This window comes from Asterias rubens, chromosome 15 (assembly GCF_902459465.1).
Source record: "Asterias rubens chromosome 15, eAstRub1.3, whole genome shotgun sequence".
NCBI classification, from domain to species: Eukaryota; Metazoa; Echinodermata; class Asteroidea; order Forcipulatida; family Asteriidae; genus Asterias; species Asterias rubens.
In genome coordinates, this window is record NC_047076.1 from 12,539,268 (window position 1) to 12,566,858 (window position 27,591).

General features: G+C 40.7%; 1 protein-coding gene across 1 annotated transcript in view; it reads right to left on the reverse strand.

The window, feature by feature from the left end:
• The window catches only part of LOC117300283 (SCO-spondin-like), a 46,478-nt gene that overhangs the window by 7,470 nt on the left and 11,417 nt on the right, over positions 1-27,591 (reverse strand). The window contains exons 7-21 of the mRNA XM_033784017.1: positions 25,936-26,081; positions 23,522-23,989; positions 22,703-22,828; positions 21,008-21,116; positions 19,129-19,386; positions 16,916-17,126; positions 15,245-15,626; positions 14,604-14,734; positions 13,177-13,286; positions 12,963-13,018; positions 9,567-9,834; positions 8,018-8,067; positions 6,650-6,715; positions 1,804-2,076; positions 643-953 (exon numbers count right to left, since the gene is read on the reverse strand). Coding sequence (XP_033639908.1) covers positions 643-953; positions 1,804-2,076; positions 6,650-6,715; positions 8,018-8,067; positions 9,567-9,834; positions 12,963-13,018; positions 13,177-13,286; positions 14,604-14,734; positions 15,245-15,626; positions 16,916-17,126; positions 19,129-19,386; positions 21,008-21,116; positions 22,703-22,828; positions 23,522-23,989; positions 25,936-26,081 — 2,965 coding nt within the window. The remainder of the gene's footprint in view (positions 1-642; positions 954-1,803; positions 2,077-6,649; positions 6,716-8,017; positions 8,068-9,566; positions 9,835-12,962; positions 13,019-13,176; positions 13,287-14,603; positions 14,735-15,244; positions 15,627-16,915; positions 17,127-19,128; positions 19,387-21,007; positions 21,117-22,702; positions 22,829-23,521; positions 23,990-25,935; positions 26,082-27,591) is intronic.

Consider the following 27,591-nt stretch of genomic DNA (forward strand, 5'->3'; position numbering starts at 1 on the left):
TATTAATGCATATGTTTTTGTTTTTGCCTCCGATGACGAAAATCCTCTTTTGGATCAAAAGCTGAAGGCCGTCTCCCTTGCTACTGGGTTAATAATGAAAGAAACAAACCTTGTTGCACATATTGTTTGCTTTCTGATGCCTAAGAAGGCTTAAGGCCTGAAGTCTTTTACTAATTTTGTGAAAAATTACCTCTTTTTGAAAAACCATGTTACTTCAGTTTTAGCACGTTTACCATATTTACCAGTTATGACATTATTACCATATTTGGCAAGTACGCTTTACATGCTGAAATAACTCAGTACCCATACCCTTTAACACAAAAGATGAGTTGAAACCATAGAGTTATATATAAGAACTAGAGGGCGCACTGGCCTATATACGCGCCCCGGTATGCACGCAGGCGGCCATTTTCTAAGTTGACAAAACAGCTATCTCACAGCGTGTGTTTGTGCGGCCATTTTGTAAGTTGAACAAACAGCATCGCGTGAGCGTTCAATAAAAACAAACTCAAACGTGTATTTCATATTCTACTCGCGTACAGAATGGCGTGCTTGTCATCTTGCGGACCCGTCGCGTTTGTGCAAGAAGCATCACCAGTGCGCCCTCTAGTTCTTATATATAAATCTATGGTTGAAACATACCACATGGTGGCAGGGCTCAAAGACACCATTTACATCAAGGATGATGTTGCACTTGAACCTTGCCCAGGCGTCTCGTCCGGGATGATTCTCACAGGGATCTACACAGTCAGTACAGGGCAGCTCACAGCTATCCGATGTCTTCCAACTGTGTCCAAATAAACGAGGAGTCGCTGCGACATCTCCAGATCTCGTTTGAAAATCATCTTCAGCATCATCGTTGAAGTTACCACACAAGCCACAAACTTTGCCTTGGTAGTCCGGGTCGAGTTTCACATGAATGCTCGTCATCTTGTCCCACTTTAGTTTGATCCCTGTGTGTGATATGAAGTCTTAGATATTCCAAGTCCTAGAAATACACCATGATAGTTTATCCTGCCACCGATTTCAAACCTATTACACATCTGCACAAGTCAACTTGCGCAAGATTCTTGGTGTTTGTTCTGACAACTTAAGCAATAAACGTTGCAAAAGTGCACTTATGCAGAAACGTAAAGATTCCTGAAATCGGCGACTGGATCTTCCCAGGTTGAGAGCCATTTCCAGAGCTCATTAAATGCAGAAATTCCAGTGGTTTATGCACACTCCTTTTCTACTTTTAACCATCACTGGACAATTTCTTTTACTTTAAAGTCATTAAAAAAGTTTGTGTCACTCACCTTGTTTGGTAGGAATAAGAATGAAGAGAAAAATTTGTCGTCAAAGTTGCGAGAGAATAAAGGAAGAAAAGACACCCTTGTAGCACAAGTGTGCTTTTAGATGCTTGAATTCGAGACCTCAGCTGAGGTATCAAATTCAATTAAAATATTTCAGTGAGAACTTACTTTTTTCTCAAAAACTACATTACTTCAGAGAGAGCTGTTTCTCACAATGTTTTATACCAACAGCTCTCCGTTGCTCGTTACCAAGTAAGCTTTGATGCTAACAACTAATCTGAGTAATTACAAATAGTGTCTAGTGCTATTTACCATCTTTCAGGCATGGGAGTAACTATAATGGGAGACAATAATCCTATACTTTTGTACACATAAAGTGAAGAAAAAAAGAGGGAAGTCAAAACACAAAAAGAGGAAATCAGCTGAAAAGAGGAATTCTCACATGCCTGTTTAGACAAGTTCTTAGAAAAATAACTTTGAAGTGATAAAAAAACTTGGTGACACTCACCTTGCTTGGTAGAAATAAGAACGAAGCGAAGAGTTGATCTGATTTTGTATTGAAGTTCTGCTCCATCCTGTGGGGGCGGAGTGATCACAGGTTCTGAACCCCGAGCCAAGACGATTGTTACATTCTGGAAGGTGAATGTCACCGTCTTTGTACAGGTGAATCCAGCCGATCCACAGATAATATTCTCAACAACCACCTTGAAAGTAGACGCACTCGTTTGATTTAAGTCACTGCAATAACACTCGTCAGTTGTCAACACATAACTGCAGGCACCTTTGATAATAACACACAGAAAAAGAAGAATAAATTTATAATAATGATAATGATTTTTTTCTTTCTTTCAGCGCTTTTCATGCCCCAAAGGCGTCCCAAAGTACTTCCCATTGTTACAATGGGTCTTAAAGACAGTGGACACTTTTGGCAATTGTCAAAGACCAGTTTTCTCACTTGGTGTATCTCCACATATGCATAAAATAACTAACCTGTGAACATTTTAGCACGATTGGTCATGCGAGATAACTATGAAAGAAAAAAACACCCTTGTCACACTAAGTTGCGTGCTTTCAGATGCTTGATTTCGAGACCTCAAATTCTAAACTTGAGGTCTCGATATCAAATTCGTCAAAAATTATTTCTTTGCTGAAAACTACGTCACTTCAGAGGGAGCCCTTTCTCTCAGTGTATAATACCATCAACCTCTCCCCATAACTTGTCACCAAGTGAGGTTTTATGCTGATAATTATTTTGAGTAATTACCAAAATTGTCCACATTCCTGAAACTATCTCACAACTCTGTGGAGTAATCTTCCTTGTGCAAAAAATGCACAAGTCGGCTAAATTAAGTTTGTTTGACTATTCAGACATTATTCTTTGTTGTGCATTGCAGAATTGAATAACTTCAGGGCACCAGATTGGCCCAGTGCTTTCTTCCCCTGCATTTCACCTCTGTGGACCCTAGTTTGATCCAAGGGTTCAGTGCTTTCTTTCCCTGCATTTCACCTCTGTGGACCCTAGTTTGATCCAAGGGTTCAGTGCTTTCTTTCCCTGCCTTTCACATCTGTGGACCCTAGTTTGATCCAAGGGTTCAGTGCTTTCTTTCCCTGTCTTTCACCTCTGTGGACCCTAGTTTGATCCAAGGGTTCAGTGCTTTCTTTCCCTGCATTTCACCTCTGTGGACCCTAGTTTGATCCAAGGGTTCAGTGCTTTCTTCCCCTACCTTTCACCTCTGTGGACCCTAGTTTGATCCAAGGGTTCAGTGCTTTCTTTCCCCGTCTTTCACATCTGTGGACCCTAGTTTGATCCAAGGGTTCAGTGCTTTCTTTCCCTGTCTTTCACCTCTGTGGACCCTAGTTTGATCCAAGGGTTCAGTGCTTTCTTTCCCTGCATTTCACCTCTGTGGACCCTAGTTTGATCCAAGGGTTCAGTGCTTTCTTTCCCTGCCTTTCACCTCTGTGGACCCTAGTTTGATCCAAGGGTTCAGTGCTTTCTTTCCCTACATTTCACCTCTGTGTACCCTAGTTTGATCCAAGGGTTCAGTGCTTTCTTCCCCTACCTTTCACCTCTGTGGACCCTAGTTTGATCCAAGGGTTCAGTGCTTTCTTTCCCTGTCTTTCACCTCTGTGGACTCTAGTTTGATCCAAGGGTTCAGTGCTTTCTTTCCCTACATTTCACCTCTGTGAACCCTAGTTTGATCCAAGGGTTCAGTGCTTTCTTCCCCTACATTTCACCTCTGTGGACCCTAGTTTGATCCAAGGGTTCAGTGCTTTCTTCCCCTACATTTCACCTCTGTGAACCCTAGTTTGATCCAAGGGTTCAGTGCTTTCTTCCCCTACATTTCACCTCTGTGGACCCTAGTTTGATCCAAGGGTTCAGTGCTTTCTTCCCCTACATTTCACCTCTGTGGACCCTAGTTTGATCCAAGGGTTCAGTGCTTTCTTTCCCTGCCTTTCACCTCTGTGGACCCTAGTTTGATCCAAGGGTTCAGTGCTTTCTTTCCCTGTCTTTCACCTCTGTGGACCCTAGTTTGATCCAAGGGTTCAGTGCTTTCTTCCCCTACCTTTCACCTCTGTGGACCCTAGTTTGATCCAAGGGTTCAGTGCTTTCTTTCCCTACATTTCACCTCTGTGGACCCTAGTTTGATCTAAGGGTTCAGTGCTTTCTTTCCCTACATTTCACCTCTGTGGACCCTAGTTTGATCCAAGGGTTCAGTGCTTTCTTTCCCTACCTTTCACCTCTGTGGACCCTAGTTTGATCCAAGGGTTCAGTGCTTTCTTTCCCTGCCTTTCACCTCTGTGGACCCTAGTTTGATCCAAGGGTTCAGTGCTTTCTTCCCCTACCTTTCACCTCTGTGGACCCTAGTTTGATCCAAGGGTTCAGTGCTTTCTTTCCCTGCCTTTCACCTCTGTGGACCCTAGTTTGATCCAAGGGTTCAGTGCTTTCTTTCCCCGTCTTTCACATCTGTGGACCCTAGTTTGATCCAAGGGTTCAGTGCTTTCTTTCCCTGTCTTTCACCTCTGTGGACTCTAGTTTGATCCAAGGGTTCAGTGCTTTCTTTCCCTACATTTCACCTCTGTGGACCCTAGTTTGATCCAAGGGTTCAGTGCTTTCTTTCCCTGCCTTTCACCTCTGTGGACCCTAGTTTGATCCAAGGGTTCAGTGCTTTCTTTCCCTACATTTCACCTCTGTGAACCCTAGTTTGATCCAAGGGTTCAGTGCTTTCTTCCCCTACCTTTCACCTCTGTGGACCCTAGTTTGATCCAAGGGTTCAGTGCTTTCTTTCCCTGTCTTTCACCTCTGTGGACCCTAGTTTGATCCAAGGGTTCAGTGCTTTCTTTCCCTGCATTTCACCTCTGTGGACCCTAGTTTGATCCAAGGGTTCAGTGCTTTCTTTCCCTGTCTTTCACCTCTGTGGACTCTAGTTTGATCCAAGGGTTCAGTGCTTTCTTTCCCTACATTTCCCCTCTGTGAACCCTAGTTTGATCCAAGGGTTCAGTGCTTTCTTCCCCTACATTTCACCTCTGTGGACCCTAGTTTGATCCAAGGGTTCAGTGCTTTCTTCCCCTACATTTCACCTCTGTGAACCCTAGTTTGATCCAAGGGTTCAGTGCTTTCTTCCCCTACATTTCACCTCTGTGGACCCTAGTTTGATCCAAGGGTTCAGTGCTTTCTTCCCCTACATTTCACCTCTGTGGACCCTAGTTTGATCCAAGGGTTCAGTGCTTTCTTTCCCTGCCTTTCACCTCTGTGGACCCTAGGGCCGATTTAATAAAGAGTTAGTCCTAGGAGATAGTAACAACTGAAGACTGTCACTGTCCGTACATTGAGATAAGACTAGTCCTTACTCTTTTCTGAAATCCAACCCTCGTTTAATCCAACCTCCGATTTGAAACTTGCATGTGGATTGATAGAGCAGGATTTGAACCCTCGACTTTTGGATTCATGTGTCGGAGTGGCAGGAGATTATGTCCCCTATAATGGCAAACTATGTGCAACCTATTTTTGATAGCACCCTCTTTTGAACCGTCCACTGCCAGCCTATGTTAATGGAACACGTTGCCTTGGATCGGTCGAGTTGGTCTTTGAAAAGCGTTTTGTGACCGTTTGTTATAAAATGCATATGGTTAGAAAGATGATGTAAAAGTAGAATACAATGATCTACACAAATATGCCTTGAAATTGCGTGGTTTTCTTTTTACCTCGTCCAATAACACGGTCGGCCATTATGGGAGTCAAAATTTTGACTCCCATAAATGGCCGACTGTGATAGTTCGTGACGTAAAACAAAAACCGTGCAGTTTCGAGTGATACTTGTGTGGATCATTATATTCTACTTTTAAAACATCTTTCTAACCATATACATTTCATAACAAACGGTTTCAAACGCTTTTTATAGACCAACTCGTCCGATCCATTGCAACATGTTCCTCTAATTTCCCATTTATGGGGGACCGAATCTCATGCGGACAGATTTCTTTACAAACTAAAGCTTTCCATAGCCCTATGTTGGCAATCTCCTCTTTTTGTCAATAGTATTGTTTGGCGTGCTAGTCAGAAGCAACACAATAATTAGAAAGTCAAGCTATTTATAACACACCTCTTGCTTGTTCTATATTCTGGTTGGCTGAAACACGGTCACGTGGGATGCACTAATATAGGCAAGTGATCGCGCGCGCCTGTTTTGCGGGAATAGTACCAGAGCGGGCACTAGTCTTTACAAATAGTGCCTGCAGTAACAGCGCCCTCTCTTGACTTGAACCGTGAACAAACTACAAAATTCCTTTTTCTGTTCTTATTTTAAATTTTAAGACCGAGCTGTGTTATAAAACACATATTGACTGGCATAATTCGGTAACTAGTGTTTGTCTATTCCCCCTCGGGCCTGTGAGTGACCAGAAGAGGTCGCTCTTCTGGTCACTCAAAGTCCCTCGTGGGAATAGACGTACTAGTTACCTCGTTGCCAGTCAATATGTGTATACTATAGCCCTATGTTGGCAATCTCCTCTTTTTGTCAATAGTATTGTTTGGCGTGCTAGTCAGAAGCAACACAATAATTAGAAACTAAAGCTATCTATAGCCCTATGTTGACAATCTCCTCTTTTTGTCAATAGTATTGTTCGGCGTGCTAGTCAGAAGCAACACAATAATTAGATATATAACTAGTTTGTTTTTGGTGGTTTGTTTTGACACCCCTACACATTATATGCACCAGTTTCAATATTACAATGTATGGAGAATCAAGAGCGAACACTCTATAGCTCCTGTGATTCATGGGTTCAAAACACAAAGATTTCATCAAGTCATTATATTTCTACACAAGGTTTTTCCAAATGCTGCTCTCAAAACTTACCCATGAACTCATACATCCTACTATCATAGGTCAGATAATGGGGATCCCCATACCCTGAGCAAGTACCTGCAAAAGAAAATAAATAATAATGATAATAATAATAAATCTTATAAAGCGCTGGTATTCTGTTTGACTGAAACACGGTCACGTGGGATGAACTAATATAGGCTAGTGATCGCGCGCGCGTGTTTTGCGGGAATAGTACCAGAGCGGGCACTAGTCTTTGCAAATAGTGCCTGCGGTAACAGCGCCCTCTCTTGACTTGAACCGTGAACAAACTACAAAATTCCTTTTTCTGTTCTTATTTGACATTTTAAGACCGAGCTGTGTTATAAAACACATATTGACTGGCATAATTCAGTAACTAGTTTACGTCTATTCCCCCTCGGGCCTGTGAGTGACCACAAGAGGGGCCTATTTCCCTCGGCCTTCGGCCTCGGGAGATAGGTCGCTCTTCTGGTCACTCAAAGTCCCTCGTGGGAATAGACGTATACTAGTAACCTCGTTGCCAGTCAATATGTGTATACTATTCACTGCGCTATAATTATGACCAAGGGAAAAATAAATGGTAGGCTTGACTGAAGAGGTAAGTTTTGAGATTGGATTTGAGTAAAGAAATGTCAGGTTGTGATCTACGGGTGAGAGGCAAAGACAAGTTTACTATTGTACACCAAACCATACTGTGGCAGTTCAAAACATCAGCATCAATTCAGGTGACATGGATAGCTAGTGCATTGAGGGCTCAACCATTCACCAATTATAATAATAACAAAACTCAGTTTTTAGGCAGCGCTTATAAACCCAAAGGGCGTCTCAAAGCGATTCCAAGATCACTGATGGGCCATGACATTCATTTTTTAAACTATCTCAGCTCCCTGGGGAGTATTATTACTATTATTCATGGTTTATTAAAACACTGCACGACGGCGGCTCAAAGCCGCATTGTACATGTACAGTCATTCAGTCATTCAGAATACTACTATATCACAAGCAAGAATGAAATATCAAATATATAAACACACAGGCAACACATTTGTGACCAAAAAACATTAAAAAGAGCACAAACAAATTTTGATTAAATTAAAAATCAAAAGAGTACAGCCTGTGCAGCCAAATTTGTAGAGCACTAAGCTAAATCAATCATCTCTAGCATCACAGGTACCAATTTACCCCTGGGTGGAGAGGAGCATCTATAGCTACATTGTGTAAGTGTCTTGCTCAGGGACCAAGTGTCACGACCAGAACTCGAACCCACACTCTGCTGAATAGAAAACACCAGACCTTGAGTTCGGTGCTCTTATCCGCTCGGCCACGTCACTAATGTGACTACAATCGAGTAGTGCTTAACAACTGCTCATTTAAACTTACCAGGGCATTTTTTTTTTGAACATAACACTTTGGAGTTTGGCTTGCACTGGCTGAAAAATCAAAGGTATATTGAACATATATCAAACACTTTAAGACAAAAATGTAGTCTTGTGGAACTGTTCTTTAACTTTCACTAAAACAACCACTTACATTGTACAATAGACTTGATTCAAGTCCCATTCTCGTGTGAGATGTCCCTAAAGCATGTCACCCCAACTTACTATAAAACAACACGTACGTAGCATACATTGCAGTGCGCGCCAGAATGGGACTTGACGAGGTCGTTTCTTACTCTGCACATTGTTATTGGAAAATCTCCCCACAAAACCAATGGGAGTGTGGACGCACTGGCCCGCCGGTAAAATATTCATTATACTCTGTGACATCACAGTGCAAGACATTGTAAGGCACGCGTCTATACATGGCGCGCGCACGTGGGGCGGGCAAACTCATCAGCAGGCAAGGGGGGTGTCGGTATCATAAGTCGTTGAATTGCACTTCCCAGTATTCCAATTTTGCAAACAAATCCGACCTCAATGTATGTTACAACGTATTAACTTAAATTCAAATGAACATTTAGTGCTTTCTTTTTTATAATTATTGGTTTTTCAAAAATGTGTTTCAATCATCAACCAAGTACTGACCCACAAATGAGAAATGAACTAGTCTTTCTTCTTGGGTGCGTTTGATTGGTCAAAACGTATCACGTGGAAATGTTACATATTCATTAGTGAATACATTTACATACCAGGCGACTGCGACATCGTCAAGTCCCTGTCCCACATGCTGGGGAATGCAGAGCATCACAAAACAGTAGTTTCCTGGGGATGGCACGGGATTGGGACTTGAGTGCAAGTCTAATTGTACAACGGCGATCAGACTTTTTTCTGTATCTGCACCCACTCTCTAGAACTCTCTTCCTTTATATATCCGAGCTTTAACGTCTCCGTACACTTTCAAAATACTGCTAAAAACCCACCTACATGTATTAAATATTTCTTATGATTGACCTTCTTGCTTGTAAATTTTTACCATTCATTTTGCCAACACGTTTATGTAATTCATTAGTTTTATTCCTCTTTAAGCTACCTAAATTGTATTTTTTTTTTTTTTTTACTCGCCCTGTTTTTTGTTTTGTTTTTATGCGCCTCCAACTAAGTTTAGTCTTAGATAAGTTTAGTCTTAGATAGATGGCACTTTATAAGTTTTAACTATTATTATTTCATCTTTTTACAGCATGCAAAAGAAAGATAATATTTTCATTTGTGCCGGTAACTCCTCGAGTCGGGCTACGTCCGGTAGCCTTACATGTGTAGATCTCAAGGGTCTTTCTTAGGATCCTCGCTGTTCCCAACAGCCCCGCCTTCTACAACAGATCTATTCTCACATTTGTCCCTATTTCGTCCAGATGTTTCCCCAGTGCTTTCGAAATGGTGCTGTAATATTATTATTATTACTCAAACTCGAGCCCTCTTAGCTGAATATGAGCTTCATCATGAATGCTGCATTAAAATCTTCTACACTTTGGTGAAACTGTAAAAAAACTTACCACCAGTTGCACTTTTTCTTGAAGGTAGCACCAATGTCATAGCTCTGACCATTGTAGTAACATGGACATCTGGATGGATAAATGCATGCCGAGCCACCTGCTGTCGTCTTTGGATTAATCACCATACCGTCTTTACATCGGCATCCTTTTTTTCCCGTATTGGTTTTGCTCCACCCAAGGTTATAGTTTTCACAAGTTCGCTCACATGCAAGACAAGACAGCCACTCTTTGTTTGATTGGCATATTGACGGACCCTTTGTACCGTTATCTGAGAATTGATCAGAAATAGATAAGGCATTGGTTGTTAGTGTTAAAGGGAAGGTACACGTTTGGTAATTACTTGAAAACAAATATAAACTTAAAAACTGACTTGGTAACGAGCATTGGAGAGCTGTTGATAGTAAAACACATTGTAAGAAACTGCTCCCTCTGAAGTAGCATAGATTTTGAGAAAAGGTAGTTTCTCACTAAAATAATTAAAGACTTCTAGCCAGAAGTCTTTTATTATTCCTATCTGAAACCACACAAATTCGTCCAAAAATGGTGTTTTTTTCTCTAATAGTTTTCTAGCTTTGGGGGTCTAAGGGCTAGGATTGACCGGGAATGTGTGAATGTACTGAGCCACATCTTTGAAATGTCCCAGATGGTCAGCATCTCCAACAGCCTCTCCTAGTCAAACTCCTACTTGCCCGGCTTCACGTGCCGATCGCTGTTGCGAACTGTGGGCAGAGGTGTGCAGGCGGGTTTCTGGCGCCTTAAAACCAGATTGCTCCGGGCAGATGGGGCTCGTAGGCCTAGGAAGGCAGCCCATCTAGGAGAAGGAAAACTCTGATTTCAAACCCGGGCAGGTGAGGCTCGTCAGCCATGGTAACCCATCAAAGCTATTTGGCAGCGGGAATAGTGTCGGGTCGTACCGGCACCTGTCTTTCCACCCTGAGGTCTAATTTGTGTGCCAAGTCAGCAGAGGAAGTCCCACAGCGATGGTGAGGAAGGCGACGACAGCAGGCTTGAGCAACTGGGAGCTGTTAGCTTGACTCCCACACGTGGGCAGCCCAGATGTGATGGTCGTACGCTCGTCAACCCTGAGCAGAGGCGACGTTCGGTCCTGTCTGAGTGACCAGGCAGCTTTTTCCAGAGACAGCACTGCCTGCCTCAATCCGAGGACGCCCCTAGAAAAGGTGGGGTATACAAAGCCTGCTAAAATTAACCCTGGCCAGACTATCGCGACTGGCGGGGCTCTACCAATGCGATCGAAAAACACAAAAACTGCCTCGAAAGATTATCAAAAATGGTAAGATACAACTGGTTCTATCCAGCTGGAATGTGCGGACTCTACTTGACCGTGCCAACAATGAGTGACCGGAACGGTAAACTGCTATAGTCGACAGAGAGCTAGCAAGATATCACGTCGACCTTGCTGCGCTGTCGGAAACACGGTTTACTGGACAAGGGTCGCTGAAGGAACAAAACTACACATTCTACAGGTCTGGAGGGGACTCTCATCAATCAGGCGTTGGCAGTAATTGAGGACATGTCAACTGACCTCACCAGTGGCGTGTACATCCGCACCAGGTCGGACGGTGGCCTGTTTTATCTATCGAAAAACCCTTGTGAGATGTCTCTGCGATCTCCTGTATGCCGACGACACTGCACTGGTAGCTCACTCCCTTCCTGACATTCAAGAAATCCTGAACCGCTTTGCACAATCAGCAAGTGCCTTTGGGCTGACAATCAACATTAAGAAGACAGAGGTGCTATATCAACCTGCTCCTGGTCAAACCCCCATGAAGCCTGACATTCTGCTGGATGGGAGCCCACTCAACGTCGTCCAATCGTCAAGTACCTTGGCTCCACTCTCGCAGCTGGAAACACTCATGCAGAGCTCAATGGCAGGGTTAAGGCTGCAGCTGCGTCATATGCTCGCCTGAAAGACCGACTGTGGAGTCAACGTGGCATCAGACTGACCACAAAGTGCAAGGTATACCGGGCTGTGGTATTGAGCGCTATGCTCTCCTCGGCAGAAACCTTCACTCTCTACAGAAGACACATTAACAGGCTCTCCACTGTGCAGCTGAGACATCTCCGCACAATAATAGGTATTTCCTGGAAGGATAAGGTCACCAACGTTGAAGTTCTCAATCGCACCAACATGCCTTCCATTGAATCTATCCTGGCCCAAATACAGCTGCGCTGGACTGGACACGTTCTCCGTATGCCAGAGGAACGCATCCCCAAGGCCCTTCTATACAGCGAGTTGTCCTTAGGGAAGCGCACCCGTGGGCGCCTTCTGCTCCGCTACAAAGATGTGGTAAAGAGAGCCATAAGAGCAGCGGGTATACCAGATGACTGGGAATGCCTGGCAAAAGACCGGCCTGCTTGGCGACGGCTTGTCCAACAGGGCGCTGGGCATATACAAGATTCATGGGCCCAGAGCCAGGAGGAGCGACGTGCACGAAGGCACGCCCATGCTGAAGGACGACCTCTGCAGGCATCATCTGACAAGATGGCCTGACGATGATGAGTTTTCTAGCAACTTTAATGACCAATTTAGCTCATATTTTCACAGGCTTGTTATTTTATGCTTATGTTGGGATACACCAAGTGAGAAGACTGGTCTTTGACATTACCAAGCGTGTACCTTCCCTTTAAAGAACAGCTGCATGAGCACCAATGGGCTGCTGAGATATTATGAGGAGCATCATTAAGTCACACTGGTATAAATAAAAATAAATAAAAAAATCAAGTCAACAGAAGAATAGATAAATGTTTTTTACATCAAACATTGTGAGAAATGGCTCCCTCTGAAGTAATGTAGTTTTTGGGACAAAGTTCACTTCTCAGGCCCCCAGCCTTTTTAGGCATCTGTTAAAGCACAAACATTTGTGCAAAATGGGTGTTTTTCTCTCATAATTTCATGTATATGTGGGGCTATACATGTACACCACGCGAGAATATTGGTCTTTGATTGGTGTCCAGTGCCTTTAAAGACACTGGACACTATTGGTAATTGTCAAAGACCAGTCTTCTCACTTGGTGTATCTCAACATATGCATAACATAACAAACCTGTGAAAATTTGAGTTTGATTGGTCGTCTGAGTTGCGAGATAACTATGAAAGAAAAAAACACCCTTGTCAAACGAAGTTGTGTGCTTTCAAATGCTTGATCAGAGACCTCAAGTTCTAAACTTGATGTCACAAAATCAAATTCTTGGAAAATTACTTCTTTCTCGAAAACTACGTCACTTCAGAGGGAGTAGAGCCGTTTCTCACAATGTTTCATACTATCAACCTCTCCCGATTACTCGTTACAAAGTTATGTTTTATGCTGATAACTTTTTTGAGTAACTACCAATAGTGTCCAGTGCCTTTAAAGCTTATGATTTACATCAACTTACGATCATCAGCGAGACAAACTTCAGTAGTGCATGTCACCACTCCACCTGAGCATGTGCTACAGATAAACATAGTTTAAGATACAGTTACTGGGTAAAACATCTTGATGTACTGGGTAAAACATCTTGATGAGTTTTACTTCATCATACTATTTTCTTGATTATTTACTGTTGTACATGTAAGGGAGATTTTCTACTAATAGTATTCAGTACTTACCAATTATTACATTCGCCCATCCATGTTTCCCCACTTTCGTAAGTCAATCCTTGGTCGACACAAGGACAATTAGAAACAGGTATACAGAAACCTGACCGATCACTTTCAACCTAATTAAAAGACCAAACAAAATAGTGTCATGGCCGCGTGGGGAAATCATAGGAGTGTGGGTTCGATTCCCAGTCATCACACTTTTGAACTTGAGTATGACACTTAAAGAAACTGCACACTATTGGTAATTGTCAAAGACCAATCTTCTAGCTTGGTGTATCTCACATATGCATAAAATAACAAACCTGTGAAAATTTGAGCTCAATTGGTCATTGAAGTTGCGAGATAATAATGAAAGAAAAAACACCCTTGTCACACAAAGTTGGGTGCTTTCAGATACTTGATTTTGAGACCTCATAATCTGATTTTGAAGTCTCAACATCAAAAGCATGAAAAAAATACTTCTTTCTCGAAAACTACGTCACTTCAGAGGGAGCCGTTTCTCACAATGTTTCGTACTATCAACCTCTCCCAATTGCTCGTAACCAAGTAAGGTTTTATGACAATAATTATTTTGAGTAATTACCAATAGTGTCCACTGCCTTTAAAAGAAGTCCTTACACAGTGCATTTTACAATAACGTACATGTATCAATGCATTTTACATGTCCTGGTCTTTGAGCCAGTAATCTTTCTCAGCTCCCTGGGGAGTATATAGAGCCCCGAGCCACCGGGGTGTTCCGAGAGCTTTTGTCAAACACAATATTAACCTCTACCATCACAGGTACCCATATATTCCCCTGTATGAAGAGAAGAAATTGTAGTGAAGTATCTTGCTCTCATATCATGACCGGGATTCAAACCCACAGTCTGATGACTTAACCAGCAGAACCTGAATTTGAATCTCTAAAAAGCTTGGCCACGACACCCACATGTACCACAACTGCTTCTCTTCCCCCAGGGCCCAATTTCATAGCGCTGCTTAGCAGCCGATTTTTTGCTTACTGTGCGATTTCTATTTCATAGCGCTGCTTATCGTAAGCACACGAAAAGGTATGCTTACCTTCCGGTGCATACCGCATGAAAATAAATGACGTCACAATGCAAATCCACGGTAAACACGCAATATGGCCGCCCAATTTTTCTACTAACCTGTGAAATACGCTAAGGCTTAAGCATAATTTTCTGCTACAGTAAGCTCACAAACTTGCTTACCGTTAAGCAGTGCTATGAAATTGGGCCCTGGTGAACAATTACAACCTAAAAGAAGGCTCAGACAGTATTGTGTTGGACTAAGCACTACATGTAATTTAAGCAGCTTGGGGTTATATGCTCCAGAGGGAGTTGAGAAAGTTTGAGGAATGGTCTAAAACTAAGCCTGATGACAGTCCCCAGTTGTCATGTTTGTCTTCACATAAACCTCAATATTGTAATTACCTCTCCATTTGGACATTGGCAACCTTGAACACAATTCTCCAGACAGCCAACATCGTTGTTAATATCACTGCAGGTCACTTTACAGACTGAACCGCATTCTTTGTACTCCCTTCCGTCTGGACAGCTTACAGCTATAAAGAACAATAAAGATTCATTCATAAATACCACAGTTACTTTAGGCAGTCCTATTGGTTGAATGTTAGTCACATGACCATCTAAAAGAGATGACTGGGGCTGAGGACGATCATTCAGAGGTCTTAAACACTAGAGCGTGTTGTCAAACTACATGTAGCTTACAGTTAGATCATTAAAGATTCATTCATAAATACCAGTTACTTTAATAGGCAGTCCTATTGGTTGAATGTTAGTCTCATGACCATCTTGTAGTAGCTGATCATGAAGAGATAACTGGAGCTGAGAACGAACAATCACAGGTCTTTTTTAGACACTTAAATGTTGTCAGGCGATTGGCCCAATGCCCCTGGTTATGCCTTGATCAAATGCTCCAGTAGAAGTACAATTTTGTCATAGGGTGCCATTTACCAAGGAGACAATGCCTCCCGTCCTTGCATTACATGTAAACGAAGCTTACATGCCTGAAATCCTTAATAATCTCTTAGAATCATGACTGGGATACTTACGGCACAAGTTGTCATTTCTCCAGTTGATAGGGACGTCTTGGTTGGCACACTCCAATGCATAAGCTGCAAGTATCGCACACTCATTTAAGTCTACGAAAGTGCTACACTTGTACTCCATATCATGTTTACAGCTCTCATAGTATGGTGTGACGTCGACCTTTGCTCCACAAACGTCAAACGGAGCCCTTTTCAGTTGTCTGCAAGTCTCAATCACTTCGCTTCGGCATCGGTAGAGAAAAGTCAATTTGGAAGCTTCAACGCAGGAGGCGTTTGTGTTCCATGCAGGGGTAAAATCTGCGAGGGAAGCCACTTCTGAGGAACTGGCAGGGAGCTGGAAATCATCTCTCTGTTTTTTGTTGTAGTTTCCACAAAGACCGTGAATCTATAAAAAGAGATTCAATGTTTGTCACAAACAGCTATGTTTTCTAGTTTAATTGTAGTATTGAATTTAAGAGAAAAGAGGTTGGGGAATAAAATAATAATAATTATAATAGTAATAAAAACAATTCAAAATTTTTAGCAGTTTTATGATTCTATGCACTTTTACAGAACAAAATACACAAGAAACAGAAATGGTGCTCTGGATCCATAACGTCATAAATTTTTCCAAAATGCTAAACAGATGTCTTTTCAAATTACTTCTGCACTTTAGGTTCGTTCTGTGTTTCTTAGGTATTCAGGCAAGCTACATTTATAATAATAATACACGGTTTTTATATAGCGCTTTTTCACGGGGTGTCTCAAAGCGCTTCCGACATTATTACCCCTGGTCATCACTGGGCCTTAAATCATTCCTTAAACCATCTCAGCTCCCTGGGGAGTATACAGCCTGTGCGACAATTATATGCGCTACATGGCTAAACCAATCACAAGAACCATCTCTGCCCTCACAGGTACCCATTTACCCCTGGGTGGAGAGAAGCAATTATAGTTAAGTGTCTTGCTCAGGGACACAAGTGTCACGACCTGGAATCGAACCCACACTCTGCTGAATAGAAGCATCAGAGCTTGAGTTCGGTGCTCTTATCCACTCGGCCATGACACCCCACATTGTATTCCATAGAACAGTAGCTGAATGTGAAAAAACCTGTCACCGTATGATTTCGTCATAACTTGTGGAACACAAAACAAAGATTTTTTACTGGAGCGCAGCAATCTTTTTGGTTCATACTGTGTCAACAATTCAATGAGGAATAACGGGTGACCCTTCGTTACACTGGAGTTTAGTATTCATGGTTGCTGTTTTAAAGGATTAGGGTACTTTTTGTAACACAAAACACAATGTCCACAGATTTACATAAAACTTACACTGTTTGAAGATAATGATAGTAGAAAGCGTACCTCCAAATATTAGTTGCTAAAGTGCTGTAGTTTTTGAGAAATGAGTTAAACAATGTCATGAAAAAATGCTTTATACATGCTAAAATAATTGTTTTCTCATGATCACTGAGACGAAAAAATTTGCCATGATATTGTTTTACTCATTTCTCAATAACTACAGCACCTCAGCAAGTAATATTTTTAGGGAAGCTTTCTACTATCAGTATCTTCAAACTGTAAATTTAGTGTAAATCTGTGAACATTGACTAGGCATCCTATACTTTAATGCATGATAGCCCAGAAATCTAGCCGTAGCTGTAGTCGCTAATTCAAACATGGCCGAAAGGTTACCTTGCCGAGCATTTCTTCTTGGACTGTCAGGTAGATACCATTAGCTGTGCTCCACATGATCTCAATACCATGGTTGGGTAAAACTATACGGGCGACCATGGAAGATAAACGGCTCGCTGTGACCGTGCCATCGACACTGGAATATGGAAGCTTCAATCCTTGTGCAGCTTTGCCATCTATTGTGACCATTAATTCATCAATACTTACGATTCTGTACCGAAAAAGTGAAGAAACCTTGTCAAAAATAGTTCAGGAAAACCAGTGGATAAGTACTTTCTGCCACAAGGTTTTTTATCAAATGCTCATTCACCTTGTTTGAAATGTGCCGGAGAAAACATGAGAGAAGTTCTTAGCGCCTGGGGTCTTAACTTAGGGAATAACAGTGCGAGGACCCGGTGTTCACTGAGTAGTAATTACCGGGTTGGTGGCTGGCGCTGTTATAACGGACCGAGCCGGAGGCAAGGTCTATTAACAGTCTAGCCACCAACCCAAGGAGGTCATTACCACGCAGTGAAGACCTGGTCCGAACATTGTTATTCCCATTTATAAATACCTTTTCAAAGAAATAAACGACTCAAGTTGTCCAAATTGTGAGACTTTTCTCTCGGCGATGGTTCCCGTCTTTTTCGTGCGTTAATCACATCTGATACTTTGAGACCAGTGACTCTTAAAAAGAATAGTCTGTGAGGCGCCCTCACTGGGGTCAAAGGAGGAAAAAGATTGAACAATAGCTGTTCTTTGTGCATTAAAACGCATGCATGAGCTCAGCGTCCATGTAGCATGTCGCTGTAAACAAGACCATGTATGGACAAATGAGCAGTACTGCAAATGAGTATGTACATGTACGCATGCACCTGTTTCATCAAAATTGATACATTTTCAGAGCGTACACCATGCCCGAAGTTCCAATTAAACCAAGATGAATAAAAGCATGCGATACAGTGCAAAGCGCAAACTAGTTGTACACAACGTATGCAGGTTTAGGGGCCGCTTTTTTGCTATTTTCCAAAGCCGATCCTTCATCCGTTAATACATCCCCACGTGATCGGGTTTTGGCTTGAAACTGTCCAAGGTATTTATTAGTATGGTTTAACAATTGCAAGGACTTAGTCTCACTAAAAAATTACACTACAAAAATACAATGACCTCCAAATATTACAGATCACTCGAGAGAACTGCAAGTTTGTCCATGCTACATTTAAACAACCAGTCAAACTTCAGAGAGCTGGGCACTGCACAGGGCATGTCAATAGTGCATCAGAGAGCTGTGTGTCGGGCTGAGCGAGGTACCTCTCTCAATAAAAATATAGTCCAACAGAAATCCCGAACAAAAATATGACATAAGAGACTTGTTACCAGGCCATACTATAAGAATAATAATAATAATAATGATAATAGTGGCTTCTTATATACAGGGCGCATAAACCCTCACTCAGTGACTCAGCTTAAGGTACTTTGCAGTATTTTCCTGCAAAGTATGTGCAACTACGTTGAAAATATGAGATCTACTCCTCTTATACATAGCACCACGTAATGGTTTACAAGGTGCTGTGGCACAATATGCTGCCAATCAAACCAGGAACACAGGGGCGGATCCCTTCTCTTTTCGATAATGTGCACTGGGTTCTTTTACTTGCAAATACACAACACACGTTAACGGGACCAACTGCTTATCAGGTTGTATATGGATTGATTGGTGCATATTTATAAAGATCTATACCTCTTGGGGCAAGCAGACTTGAAACTGCAGTTTGCAAACCAGAGTGAAGCATGCACTCACTCTGGTTGCTGGTTTAAGGCAGTGGACACTATTGGTAATTACTCAAATTAATTATTATCATAAAACCTTTCTTGATTACGAGTAATGAGGAGAGGTTGATGGTATAAAACAGTGTGAGAAACAGCTCCCTCTGAAGTAACGTAGTTTTCGAGAAAGAAGTAATTTTCCACGAATTTGATTTTGAGACCGATTTAGAATTTGAGGTCTCGAAATCAAGCATCTGAAAGCGCACAACTCCGTGTGACAAGGGAGTTTTTCTTTCATTGTTATCTCCCAACTTTGATAACTGATTGAGCTCAAACTTTCGCAGGTTTGTTATTTGATGCATATGTTGACATACAGAAAGTGTGAAGACTAGTCTTAGACAATTACCAATAGTGTCCAGTGTCTTTAAGGAGAAAAAATACGTAATGAAGTTTTCATGAGAACTCACCTATACTCAGTGCCATCTGAAGTCATTACAGTAACGTAAGGAACACAATCCGTTAGTGAAGTACAACCTATCTTATCAATACCGATGGTAAATGGTGGACCTTCCTCTCCAATCCGTTGACCAAGTATGTATGAACATTGCCAGTTGAAATGAAAATGGGTACCGTCAAACGTACGGAAGGTACTCCCAGACACAATGGAGCAAGTTGCTGGGCACGGTAAGGGGGTACATTCAGCAAGCTTTCCCTCAATACATACACTGAAGAAGATAACAAAACAAATAAATTGCTGATCTTCATTGTAAATAAAACATCCTTTTCCTCGGGCAACTCACACCTGTTATCTTAATGTAATTCCTTTCCAAAACAGTGAAATAACTAGATATTAAAAAATAGTTAATTCCTGCCGTGTGAAGCTCTATTCTTGTTAAATAATAACCAAGGACCCTTGCTACAATTTGTAGTGTGAAACAGTTACTGTGCAATAATTAAGGACCCTTATCACCCCCCCCCCAAAAAAAAAAAAAAGACACAAAAAAAACCAGGAATGTAGGTAGATCTATGTTTAATCGAGAAAATAACGGGAAAACCCAGCCTTGTTTCTGCACGCTTCGCCGTGTCATGACATGTGTTTAAAATAAATCCATTATTCTCAATATCGAGAATTGATAATTGTTTAAATGTTTTCTCAAAAAGTAAAAGCATTTCATGGAATAATATTTCACGGAAGACTTTCACCATTACCCTCTGTAAACCCTGTAAGTTATTTGTAAATCTGTGAACTTTTAATTTTTGTTCTGTTCAGAAAGTGTCAAATGGCTTTAAAGACAGTGGACACAGTTAGTGTATCTCAACATATGCATAAATAACTGTGAAAATTTGAGCTCAATCGGTCATCGAAGTTGCAAGAGAATAATGAAAGAAAAATAACCCTTGTCCCACAAAGTTGTGTGCGTTTTAATGGTTGATTTCGAGACCTCAAGTTCTAAACTTGAGGTCTCCAAATCAAATTCTTGGAAAATTACTTCTTTATGAAAACTATGGCACTTCAGAGGGAGCCGTTTCTCACAATGTTTTATACCATCAACCTCTCCCCGTTACTTGTCACCAGGAAAGGTTTTATGGCAATAATTATTTTGAGTAATTACCAATAGTGTCCACTGCCTATAAGAAGTCATGTGATAGGTTGTTAAATAATTACATAGAAACAACGCGACAGACAAATCAGTACCCTAAACCCCGGTTCAAACGTCCTGCAAACATAGCAAATGCGAATGCGGTACGAATTTTGACTTCACAAACTCGCCACAAATAATTCAGAAAAGCTGAGCTGTGTTCAACTCCTGTGAAATATTAGCAGCGTAAAACAGCCATGTGACGTCAAAAATCACAAGTATGATCCCGGCTTTACTGGGAACCTTGGTTATGGTGCTCATGTAAAGGGTCCTTAAAGCCATTATACACTTTCAGTAAACAGTGTTGTCCAAGTCCCACACTTCGTGTATCACAACTTACATAAAATAACAAACCTGTGAAAATTTAGGCTCATCTGGTCATCGGAGTCTGGAGAAAATAACAACAAAAACCACTCTTGTTTCCGCGCGTTTCACTATGTCATGACATGTGTTTTTAAATAAATCCGTAATTCTCGCGATCGAGAATTGATATTGTTTTAATGTTTTCTCAAAAAGTAAAGCATTTCATGGAACAATATTTCAAGAGAAGTCTTTCACCATTACCTTCTGTAAACACTGTAAATTATTTGTAAATCTGGTAACCTTTTTTTTTTCCCTGTAATGAAACTGTATAATGGCTTTAAGTCACATAGCTGAGTTACAAAATCATTGCGTTGAGATGGCAGAATGAAATGTTTATACGCACCAAACCTTGCATTTCTCCTTCATAAGTGAGCCAGATGGGAATAGTACTTCAGCTTGTGAACACGGACATCTTTCTTTCGGAACACACTCATCTTTATTAAAGTAAGTTCCTTGACAAAGATAAGAGACAATCGATAAAACACTTTTTTTATAAAAAAAATATTTTGTATAATGAATGCCAACAAAATTTGTTTAAAAAATAAGAGAGCAGTACCTGTATTATGATTAAGTCCACCCGTTTAGAGAATGTTCTGCAATGTTCTTTACATTGAAGGTCTTAGGGCCTTGTCACTAACTTGGAGGCAGACAACTACGGTGCATGCTACAAAACCACTTAGGTAACACGGACATATTTGTTCAAACAATGTGTTACGATTCCCAAGGAAAAAATGCAAACATTCAAATGTGAATGGATTCCCTTCTGATTCCAGGCATTGAACAAAATAATACAGAGAGTAGAGTGACATGGCCGAGAGGGTAAGAGCATCGAATTCAAGTTCTGGTGCAGTCACCAGAGTGTGGGTTCGAATCCCGGTCGTGACACTTGTGTCCTTGAGCAAGATACTTTACTATAATTGCTTCTCTTCACCCAGGGGTACAAATGGGTACCTGCGAGGGTAGAGGTTGATATTGTTTAAGAAAAAGCCACAAGCTCCTTATAGGCAGCTCAGGGCTGTATTACTCCCCAGGGAGCTGAGAAACATTTTTAAAAAGGGATGTTGTTGGCCCTATGACCAGGGCACTAATGTAAAGCGCATTAATACGGTTATTGTGAAATGCGTTATATAAGAATTTGTTATTATTATTATTATACTAATTTTTATAATAGAGAATTTTTTTTTAATGAATGGGTCAGTCTTCAACAGTGATTTTAATGTCATAATTGAGTCAGACTGGCGGATTTCTGGAGGGAGTTTGTTCCAGAGGTAGGAGCCGCTATACTCCCACTTTCTTACAGATGGTGGGAGTAAGTGTTATTGTGTCATGAGGTTACGGAGTTGGCTGTCGCAATGACATTTTAAAAATATTTATTGGTTTATTTCATAAAAACATTAGAAAGGAATGAACAGTATAGGGCCCAACATGGTTGAATTGAACTATAACAGTATACACATTTCTTTCAAAAGAGCTAAAAGGTTAAATAAACACACAATAGGTAATGAGCAAGAATTACAAACAAGCAAAACAACAAACAATCAACCAGCACTTAACCAAAATGAATGAGACTTAACAAAAATAGACGTACATGTAATCTAAGGGACACATTGTGGGTAAAAACCCAGCATTCAAATCCAAACAGTTCAACTTCAAGGAATTTGAAGAAGAAATAAATGCGGGGAAAAAAGATAAATTGAGAGAAGATTGTTGAGATACATGTAGACAGGTGCTGGGGAGTGAAGGCATTTCCAGACAAAGAGCATTATTTTCAACTGGATTCTGTCAGAAACCGGAAGCCTGTGGAGTTGAGTTATTCCTAGCGTTTTGTTCAACCGGCTGCTGGAACTGGATAAATTGCCTCATGTGACATTGCCGTTATACTTCACAGAGGCAATTGTCACAGTGCCCCTAGTCATTGCCTCGGTGCCCATTGAAATGTTACCAAGTTGAAGTTCCTTCATGCACTTGCCCTTCACTAAACAGCACTAACTGTATTGACCTTTAACAAGAGTGAGAAGTTGAAATGAGTTAAGAATACCTGCTGGACATTCACAGCCAGGGACGCATGACTGTATGGTGCCTTGACTGTAGTAGTAGTTTTCACAGGTCAAAGCGTCGGCCGATCCACATTCATTGTACACCATGCCTCGGTCGCAAGTAATAGCTGTGAACAAGAACAAAACAAAGTAACGTCTGACTTCAAAAAAGGAAAAACCTTTTTGAGTAAAGATTACCAATCTTCTAAAATGTTTTAATGGGAGGCAACGAAGGTGGTTGCCTCCCTTCCCCCTGGTCTTTACCTTGGTGCCCTTAAAATGCTCAAGTAGAAATGTACAATTTCAATATAGGTTGCCCTTTACCAAGGAGAAAATGCCTTGGTGCGCTTGCCTTTTCAAAAATGAAGCATACAGGCCTGTTTTAATGATCTTTTGATGCAAGCCATCAACAGAAGAACTGTAGCAAGTCTGTGAAAACCTTGACATAATTGGGCCTATTATTGTTATCGTTAGTTATTACAGTTTAAGTAGTGAACGACTATCAAAAAATAGTTAAATGATAAACAAGCAAATTATAATCAAGTTTCAATAGCAGACTCATTCAAAGGTTTTGGCTCAAGTGGTTGTTTAAGTCATTCACCCAATAAAAACATCACAAATTGAATGCATGTTCAAGGGAAAGTAAACATTTGGTAAACTCTCTTTACAATAAAACATTCTTGGCGATGTACTTGAAATTTTAACTTGAATGACGAGCAATCTGAATGAATTTTAGCATTCCTTAATACAGAATGAACAACGTTTGAGGGCAGTCTCTCTGTTTTTGTTTCTCGTTGAAATATTAATTGATATGAACTTACGGCAAAAATGGGATGACCTCCATTCAACCAGTATACCATGGCGTGCACATGATTTGGAGTACCTTGAATAAATCTCACATAAATCGCAAGACGTGTCTTCCAAGGTACACATGGACAAGGTGAACCAGCAGGAATTATAAAACGGCTCGATCAGAACCTTGGTGCGACACTCCTGGAACCGAAAATCCGATGCAAAATCTGCACAAATTGCAAGGACTTCCTTTTGTTGGGCGTTGGTGAGATAAGTAAATGGGTCTTGGTACTTGAGCTCAAGTGGCACGCACTGATGACCAGAACTAAACTGATCCTCAGAGTCGCGTACCAAAGCGCTGTCAAAGTCATCGCTAGGATTGTTGTCATAGTCACCACACAATCCACTAATCCTGCTTTCTCCTTCATCAGAGGCTTTGTACAGACTTGATACTGTAATGACTACATGGTTCTGACCATCAAAGATTACACGGGTGTCTGTAGAATAATAAGAATAACAACTAGTCGGTAAGACACTGCTCTAGAATTACAAAGGTTGTGGGTTTGATATCCAAACCGATGCCTTTGATTTGACCAAGCTTGGGAAAGTACCAAGTTTACACATCGGTATATATGGGCAAAACCAAAATGATTAATCATAACAAGGGAATCAATGAGTGGTAAAGAAGTTTTCAACTAGTGGTTTAAACCCGCGCCGAGGCCTGGACTTGATCATTTTACCGAGACGAAGAACCAGGCCTCGGCGGGTTTAAACCACTAGTTGAAAACTGATTCAACACACTTTGATTCCCATTCATAAATACCTTTTCTGTCAAAAAACATCAACACTATTTGGTCAAAGGGTAAAATAAATGCTGAAATATAATTATTCAATGATTTCTTTCAACACAACACCCCTCCAGCATGAAATGGTTAGGCCCTCGGGTAAACAACTCCTTATAAGGAGATGCTGTGCGCATTGCGCGTATCATGTGATGTTGCACAACTGTTTAAGCCATTGCTCTTGACCAATAGGAATGAATAAACTGTCTTATACACACAGGTGCAAGCGCGCGTCACTCCAATGTTATAACACTTTTTACTGGTGTTATATCATCCGTTCAAACAACACCTCGTGATGCCCTCTCGACCAATCAGAATGGTTGAACTGTCTTAGGTATTTATGAATAACTAATAACAATGGGGACCTTCCCTGAATATCTTGATGAAATAGGGACAAATGTGAGGGTAGATCTGTTGTAACAGCACTTCTGGTAACAGAACGGATCCTGATGAATACTTTTGAGATCTAAGGTTACGGGATGAAGCCCAACTGAAGGAGTTACCGGCAAAAAGTTTATAGGCATCTTTATTTTTATTTCTCTTTTCTTTTCTCTTCTCACAGAGCCATCGCAACTCACATAAAGAGTTTATATGGCGTCACCGCAAACCTTACTAATTCAGTATTTTCCACCATGCAAATAATGTCGTAGCCTTAAAACCACTGGACACTAATGGTAATAACTCAAAAATGGTAATGGTAATAACTAAAATTTGACTTAATAACGGGCAATGGAGAGCTGTTGATAGTATACAAATATTGACTGCTTCGAGTGCTATGGTTAAAACTATGACTCCCGAGGTGATCCCCGGAGCATTCTATTTTCCCGAGGCGAAGCCGAGGAAAAATAGAACACTCCGGGGATCACCGAGGTAGTCATAGTTTTTAACCATTGCACGAGTAAAAGCAGTCAATATTTGTTTTATAACACCCCAAACATTTCTAAATACTGTACTATTATTATTAAGTTACAGACCTGAATGCTACAATCCACGGACGACGCGAATACAGATTGCAAACACTTTTACTTACTGTGTTCAATGTAGTGTAGTGCAGTCCGAAATGGTTACAGACTATTAATTTATCATCCTCGTACACGCAACGGACGTCTGGGTACTGCACGCCGTGTGCTAGTCTATCGGACTAGCGCACGGCGCCGTGTGCTAGTCTCCGGACTAGCGCATGGCAAACCGGCGCACTATCACACGGCCATCGTCTAGCAAAACTAAGACATGTCATGTGACGCGCTCTAAACCAATGAGCAGGCAGAATACTTACAAGGGGTGTTATAATATAAAACGTTGTGAGAAACGGCTGAGGTAATGTAGTTTTCAAGGAAGAAGTAATTTTTCCACAAATTTGATTTTGAGACCTCAGAATTAGATTTTGAGGTCTCGAAATCAAGCATCCGAAAGCACACAAAGATGCGTGACAAGGGTGTTTTTTCTATTACTTTCTCGCAACAGACGACCAATTGAATTCAAATTTTCACAGGTTTGTTATTTTATGCATTTTATATTTTATGCATGTTGAAATACACCAAGTGAGAAGACTGGTCTTTAATTCTTATCTTTGAATGAGAATATGAATTCGTTTCTCTTACTGTCTGTTTCTTCATAGATGATGTCCATCCCTTCTTTGTAGATGTGCTGACCATTTGAAGTAAGGTACGGCAAATCAACTAATTTATTGTTATAGTGAACTACACCATCGGCACCCAAGGTAACCTGGGAGTCAATCATCGCCTCCCTGTTTACAAAATAAAAAGCATTGAAAGATTTTAATTTACTTTTCAAATAAATGACGATGTAATAAATATGATAGGAGACGCCAAGTCTGCTTTGCAAGTAAGAAATAAGTAACCTTGTGAATAAAAGGCACTATGGACACTATTATTGGTAATTACTATTTTAAGGCATCCGAAAGTACACATTCTGCAACAAGGGTGTTTTTCTTGTGCATCAAGGGTGTTTTAAAGGAACGTTAAAGAATTGGTAACAAACAAAAATCGTGAAGATCACAGATTTACATAAAACTTACACGGTCTCATGATGATGATAGTTGAAAACATCCCTTGAAATATTTCTGTCTGAAATATCATAATTTGCAATGAGAAATAAATAATCTAACTTCGCATTTGGAGTTTATCGCTAAGTGAGCATTTTATTCATTTATATTTTGGCATCGATGCAATGCAAAATTTGTAATCGGTTTTTCAGTATTCTCTCAGGACCCAGATGGCTGATCGATCTCAAACTTCTACAGGTTTGTCAGTTTATGTACATGGTGGATTACATAAAGTGCTTACACTGCTCGCAATTGTTTTGTTAGCAAAAACCAATTCTGTAATGTTCCTTTAAGAATGAGCAGTTGAGTTCGATTTTTCACAGATTTTTTTATTATGTGCATAATGTTGGGATACGCCAAGTGAGAATACTAGTCTTTGACATTAGGCCGAGTAAAAAACATGTTTCACGTCCAGGTTTTTCAAAAAAAGGAGGAAGAGGGGCTTTTTATTTTTTATTTTTTATTTCAAGATGGCCGCCATTCTTTGTTAAAATGTCAAATATCCATTGTTTTTTCTACTGCTGAAATACACAAAACATAAATGAAACAATTTAGTCGAGGCATTCACTGAGATCATTTAAAATAACCCTATTTAAAAAAAAAAAAAAAAAAATGTGCATACAAAAAATAAAATAAAAAATAAAATAAAAAAGGAGGCGGCCTGTAAAAAGGAAGCGGGCGGGGACGCGAAACATGTTTTTTTTTTTACTTGGCCTGATTTAAACAGTTGTCAAGTGCCTTTAAAGGTAAGGTCATACATGTAGACTTTTCTTTTAATGGAATGCTAATAATACGTAGGACAAGTATATTAAAGTTGATTATCATTTGCCCGTATAGATGGCATATTTTACACTGAGTGATGCCCAGGACATTATTGCAAAGTAGATATTTGTTACCAGCCAAAAGTAATGTCTGAGTAACACTACTTGGTCAAATGGTTTGACTGCAGGACTTGCAATCACAAGGTAGTGGGTTCGAATCCCCCAGCTTTTCGCTGATTTAACAATGACTAGAGTAGATATTGTCGTCTAGTTACTGAATCACAATTTCTGGATTTTTTGCAATTCATAATCATAGACGTTAAACCAATGTTTGTATGAGAGAGATTGGTTGTTGCCGGCTTGGTGTTTATATCCCCTTGTGGGAGTTTGCCGAGTTCCCTTGATGGGCAGATCATCTAAACAAACAAACA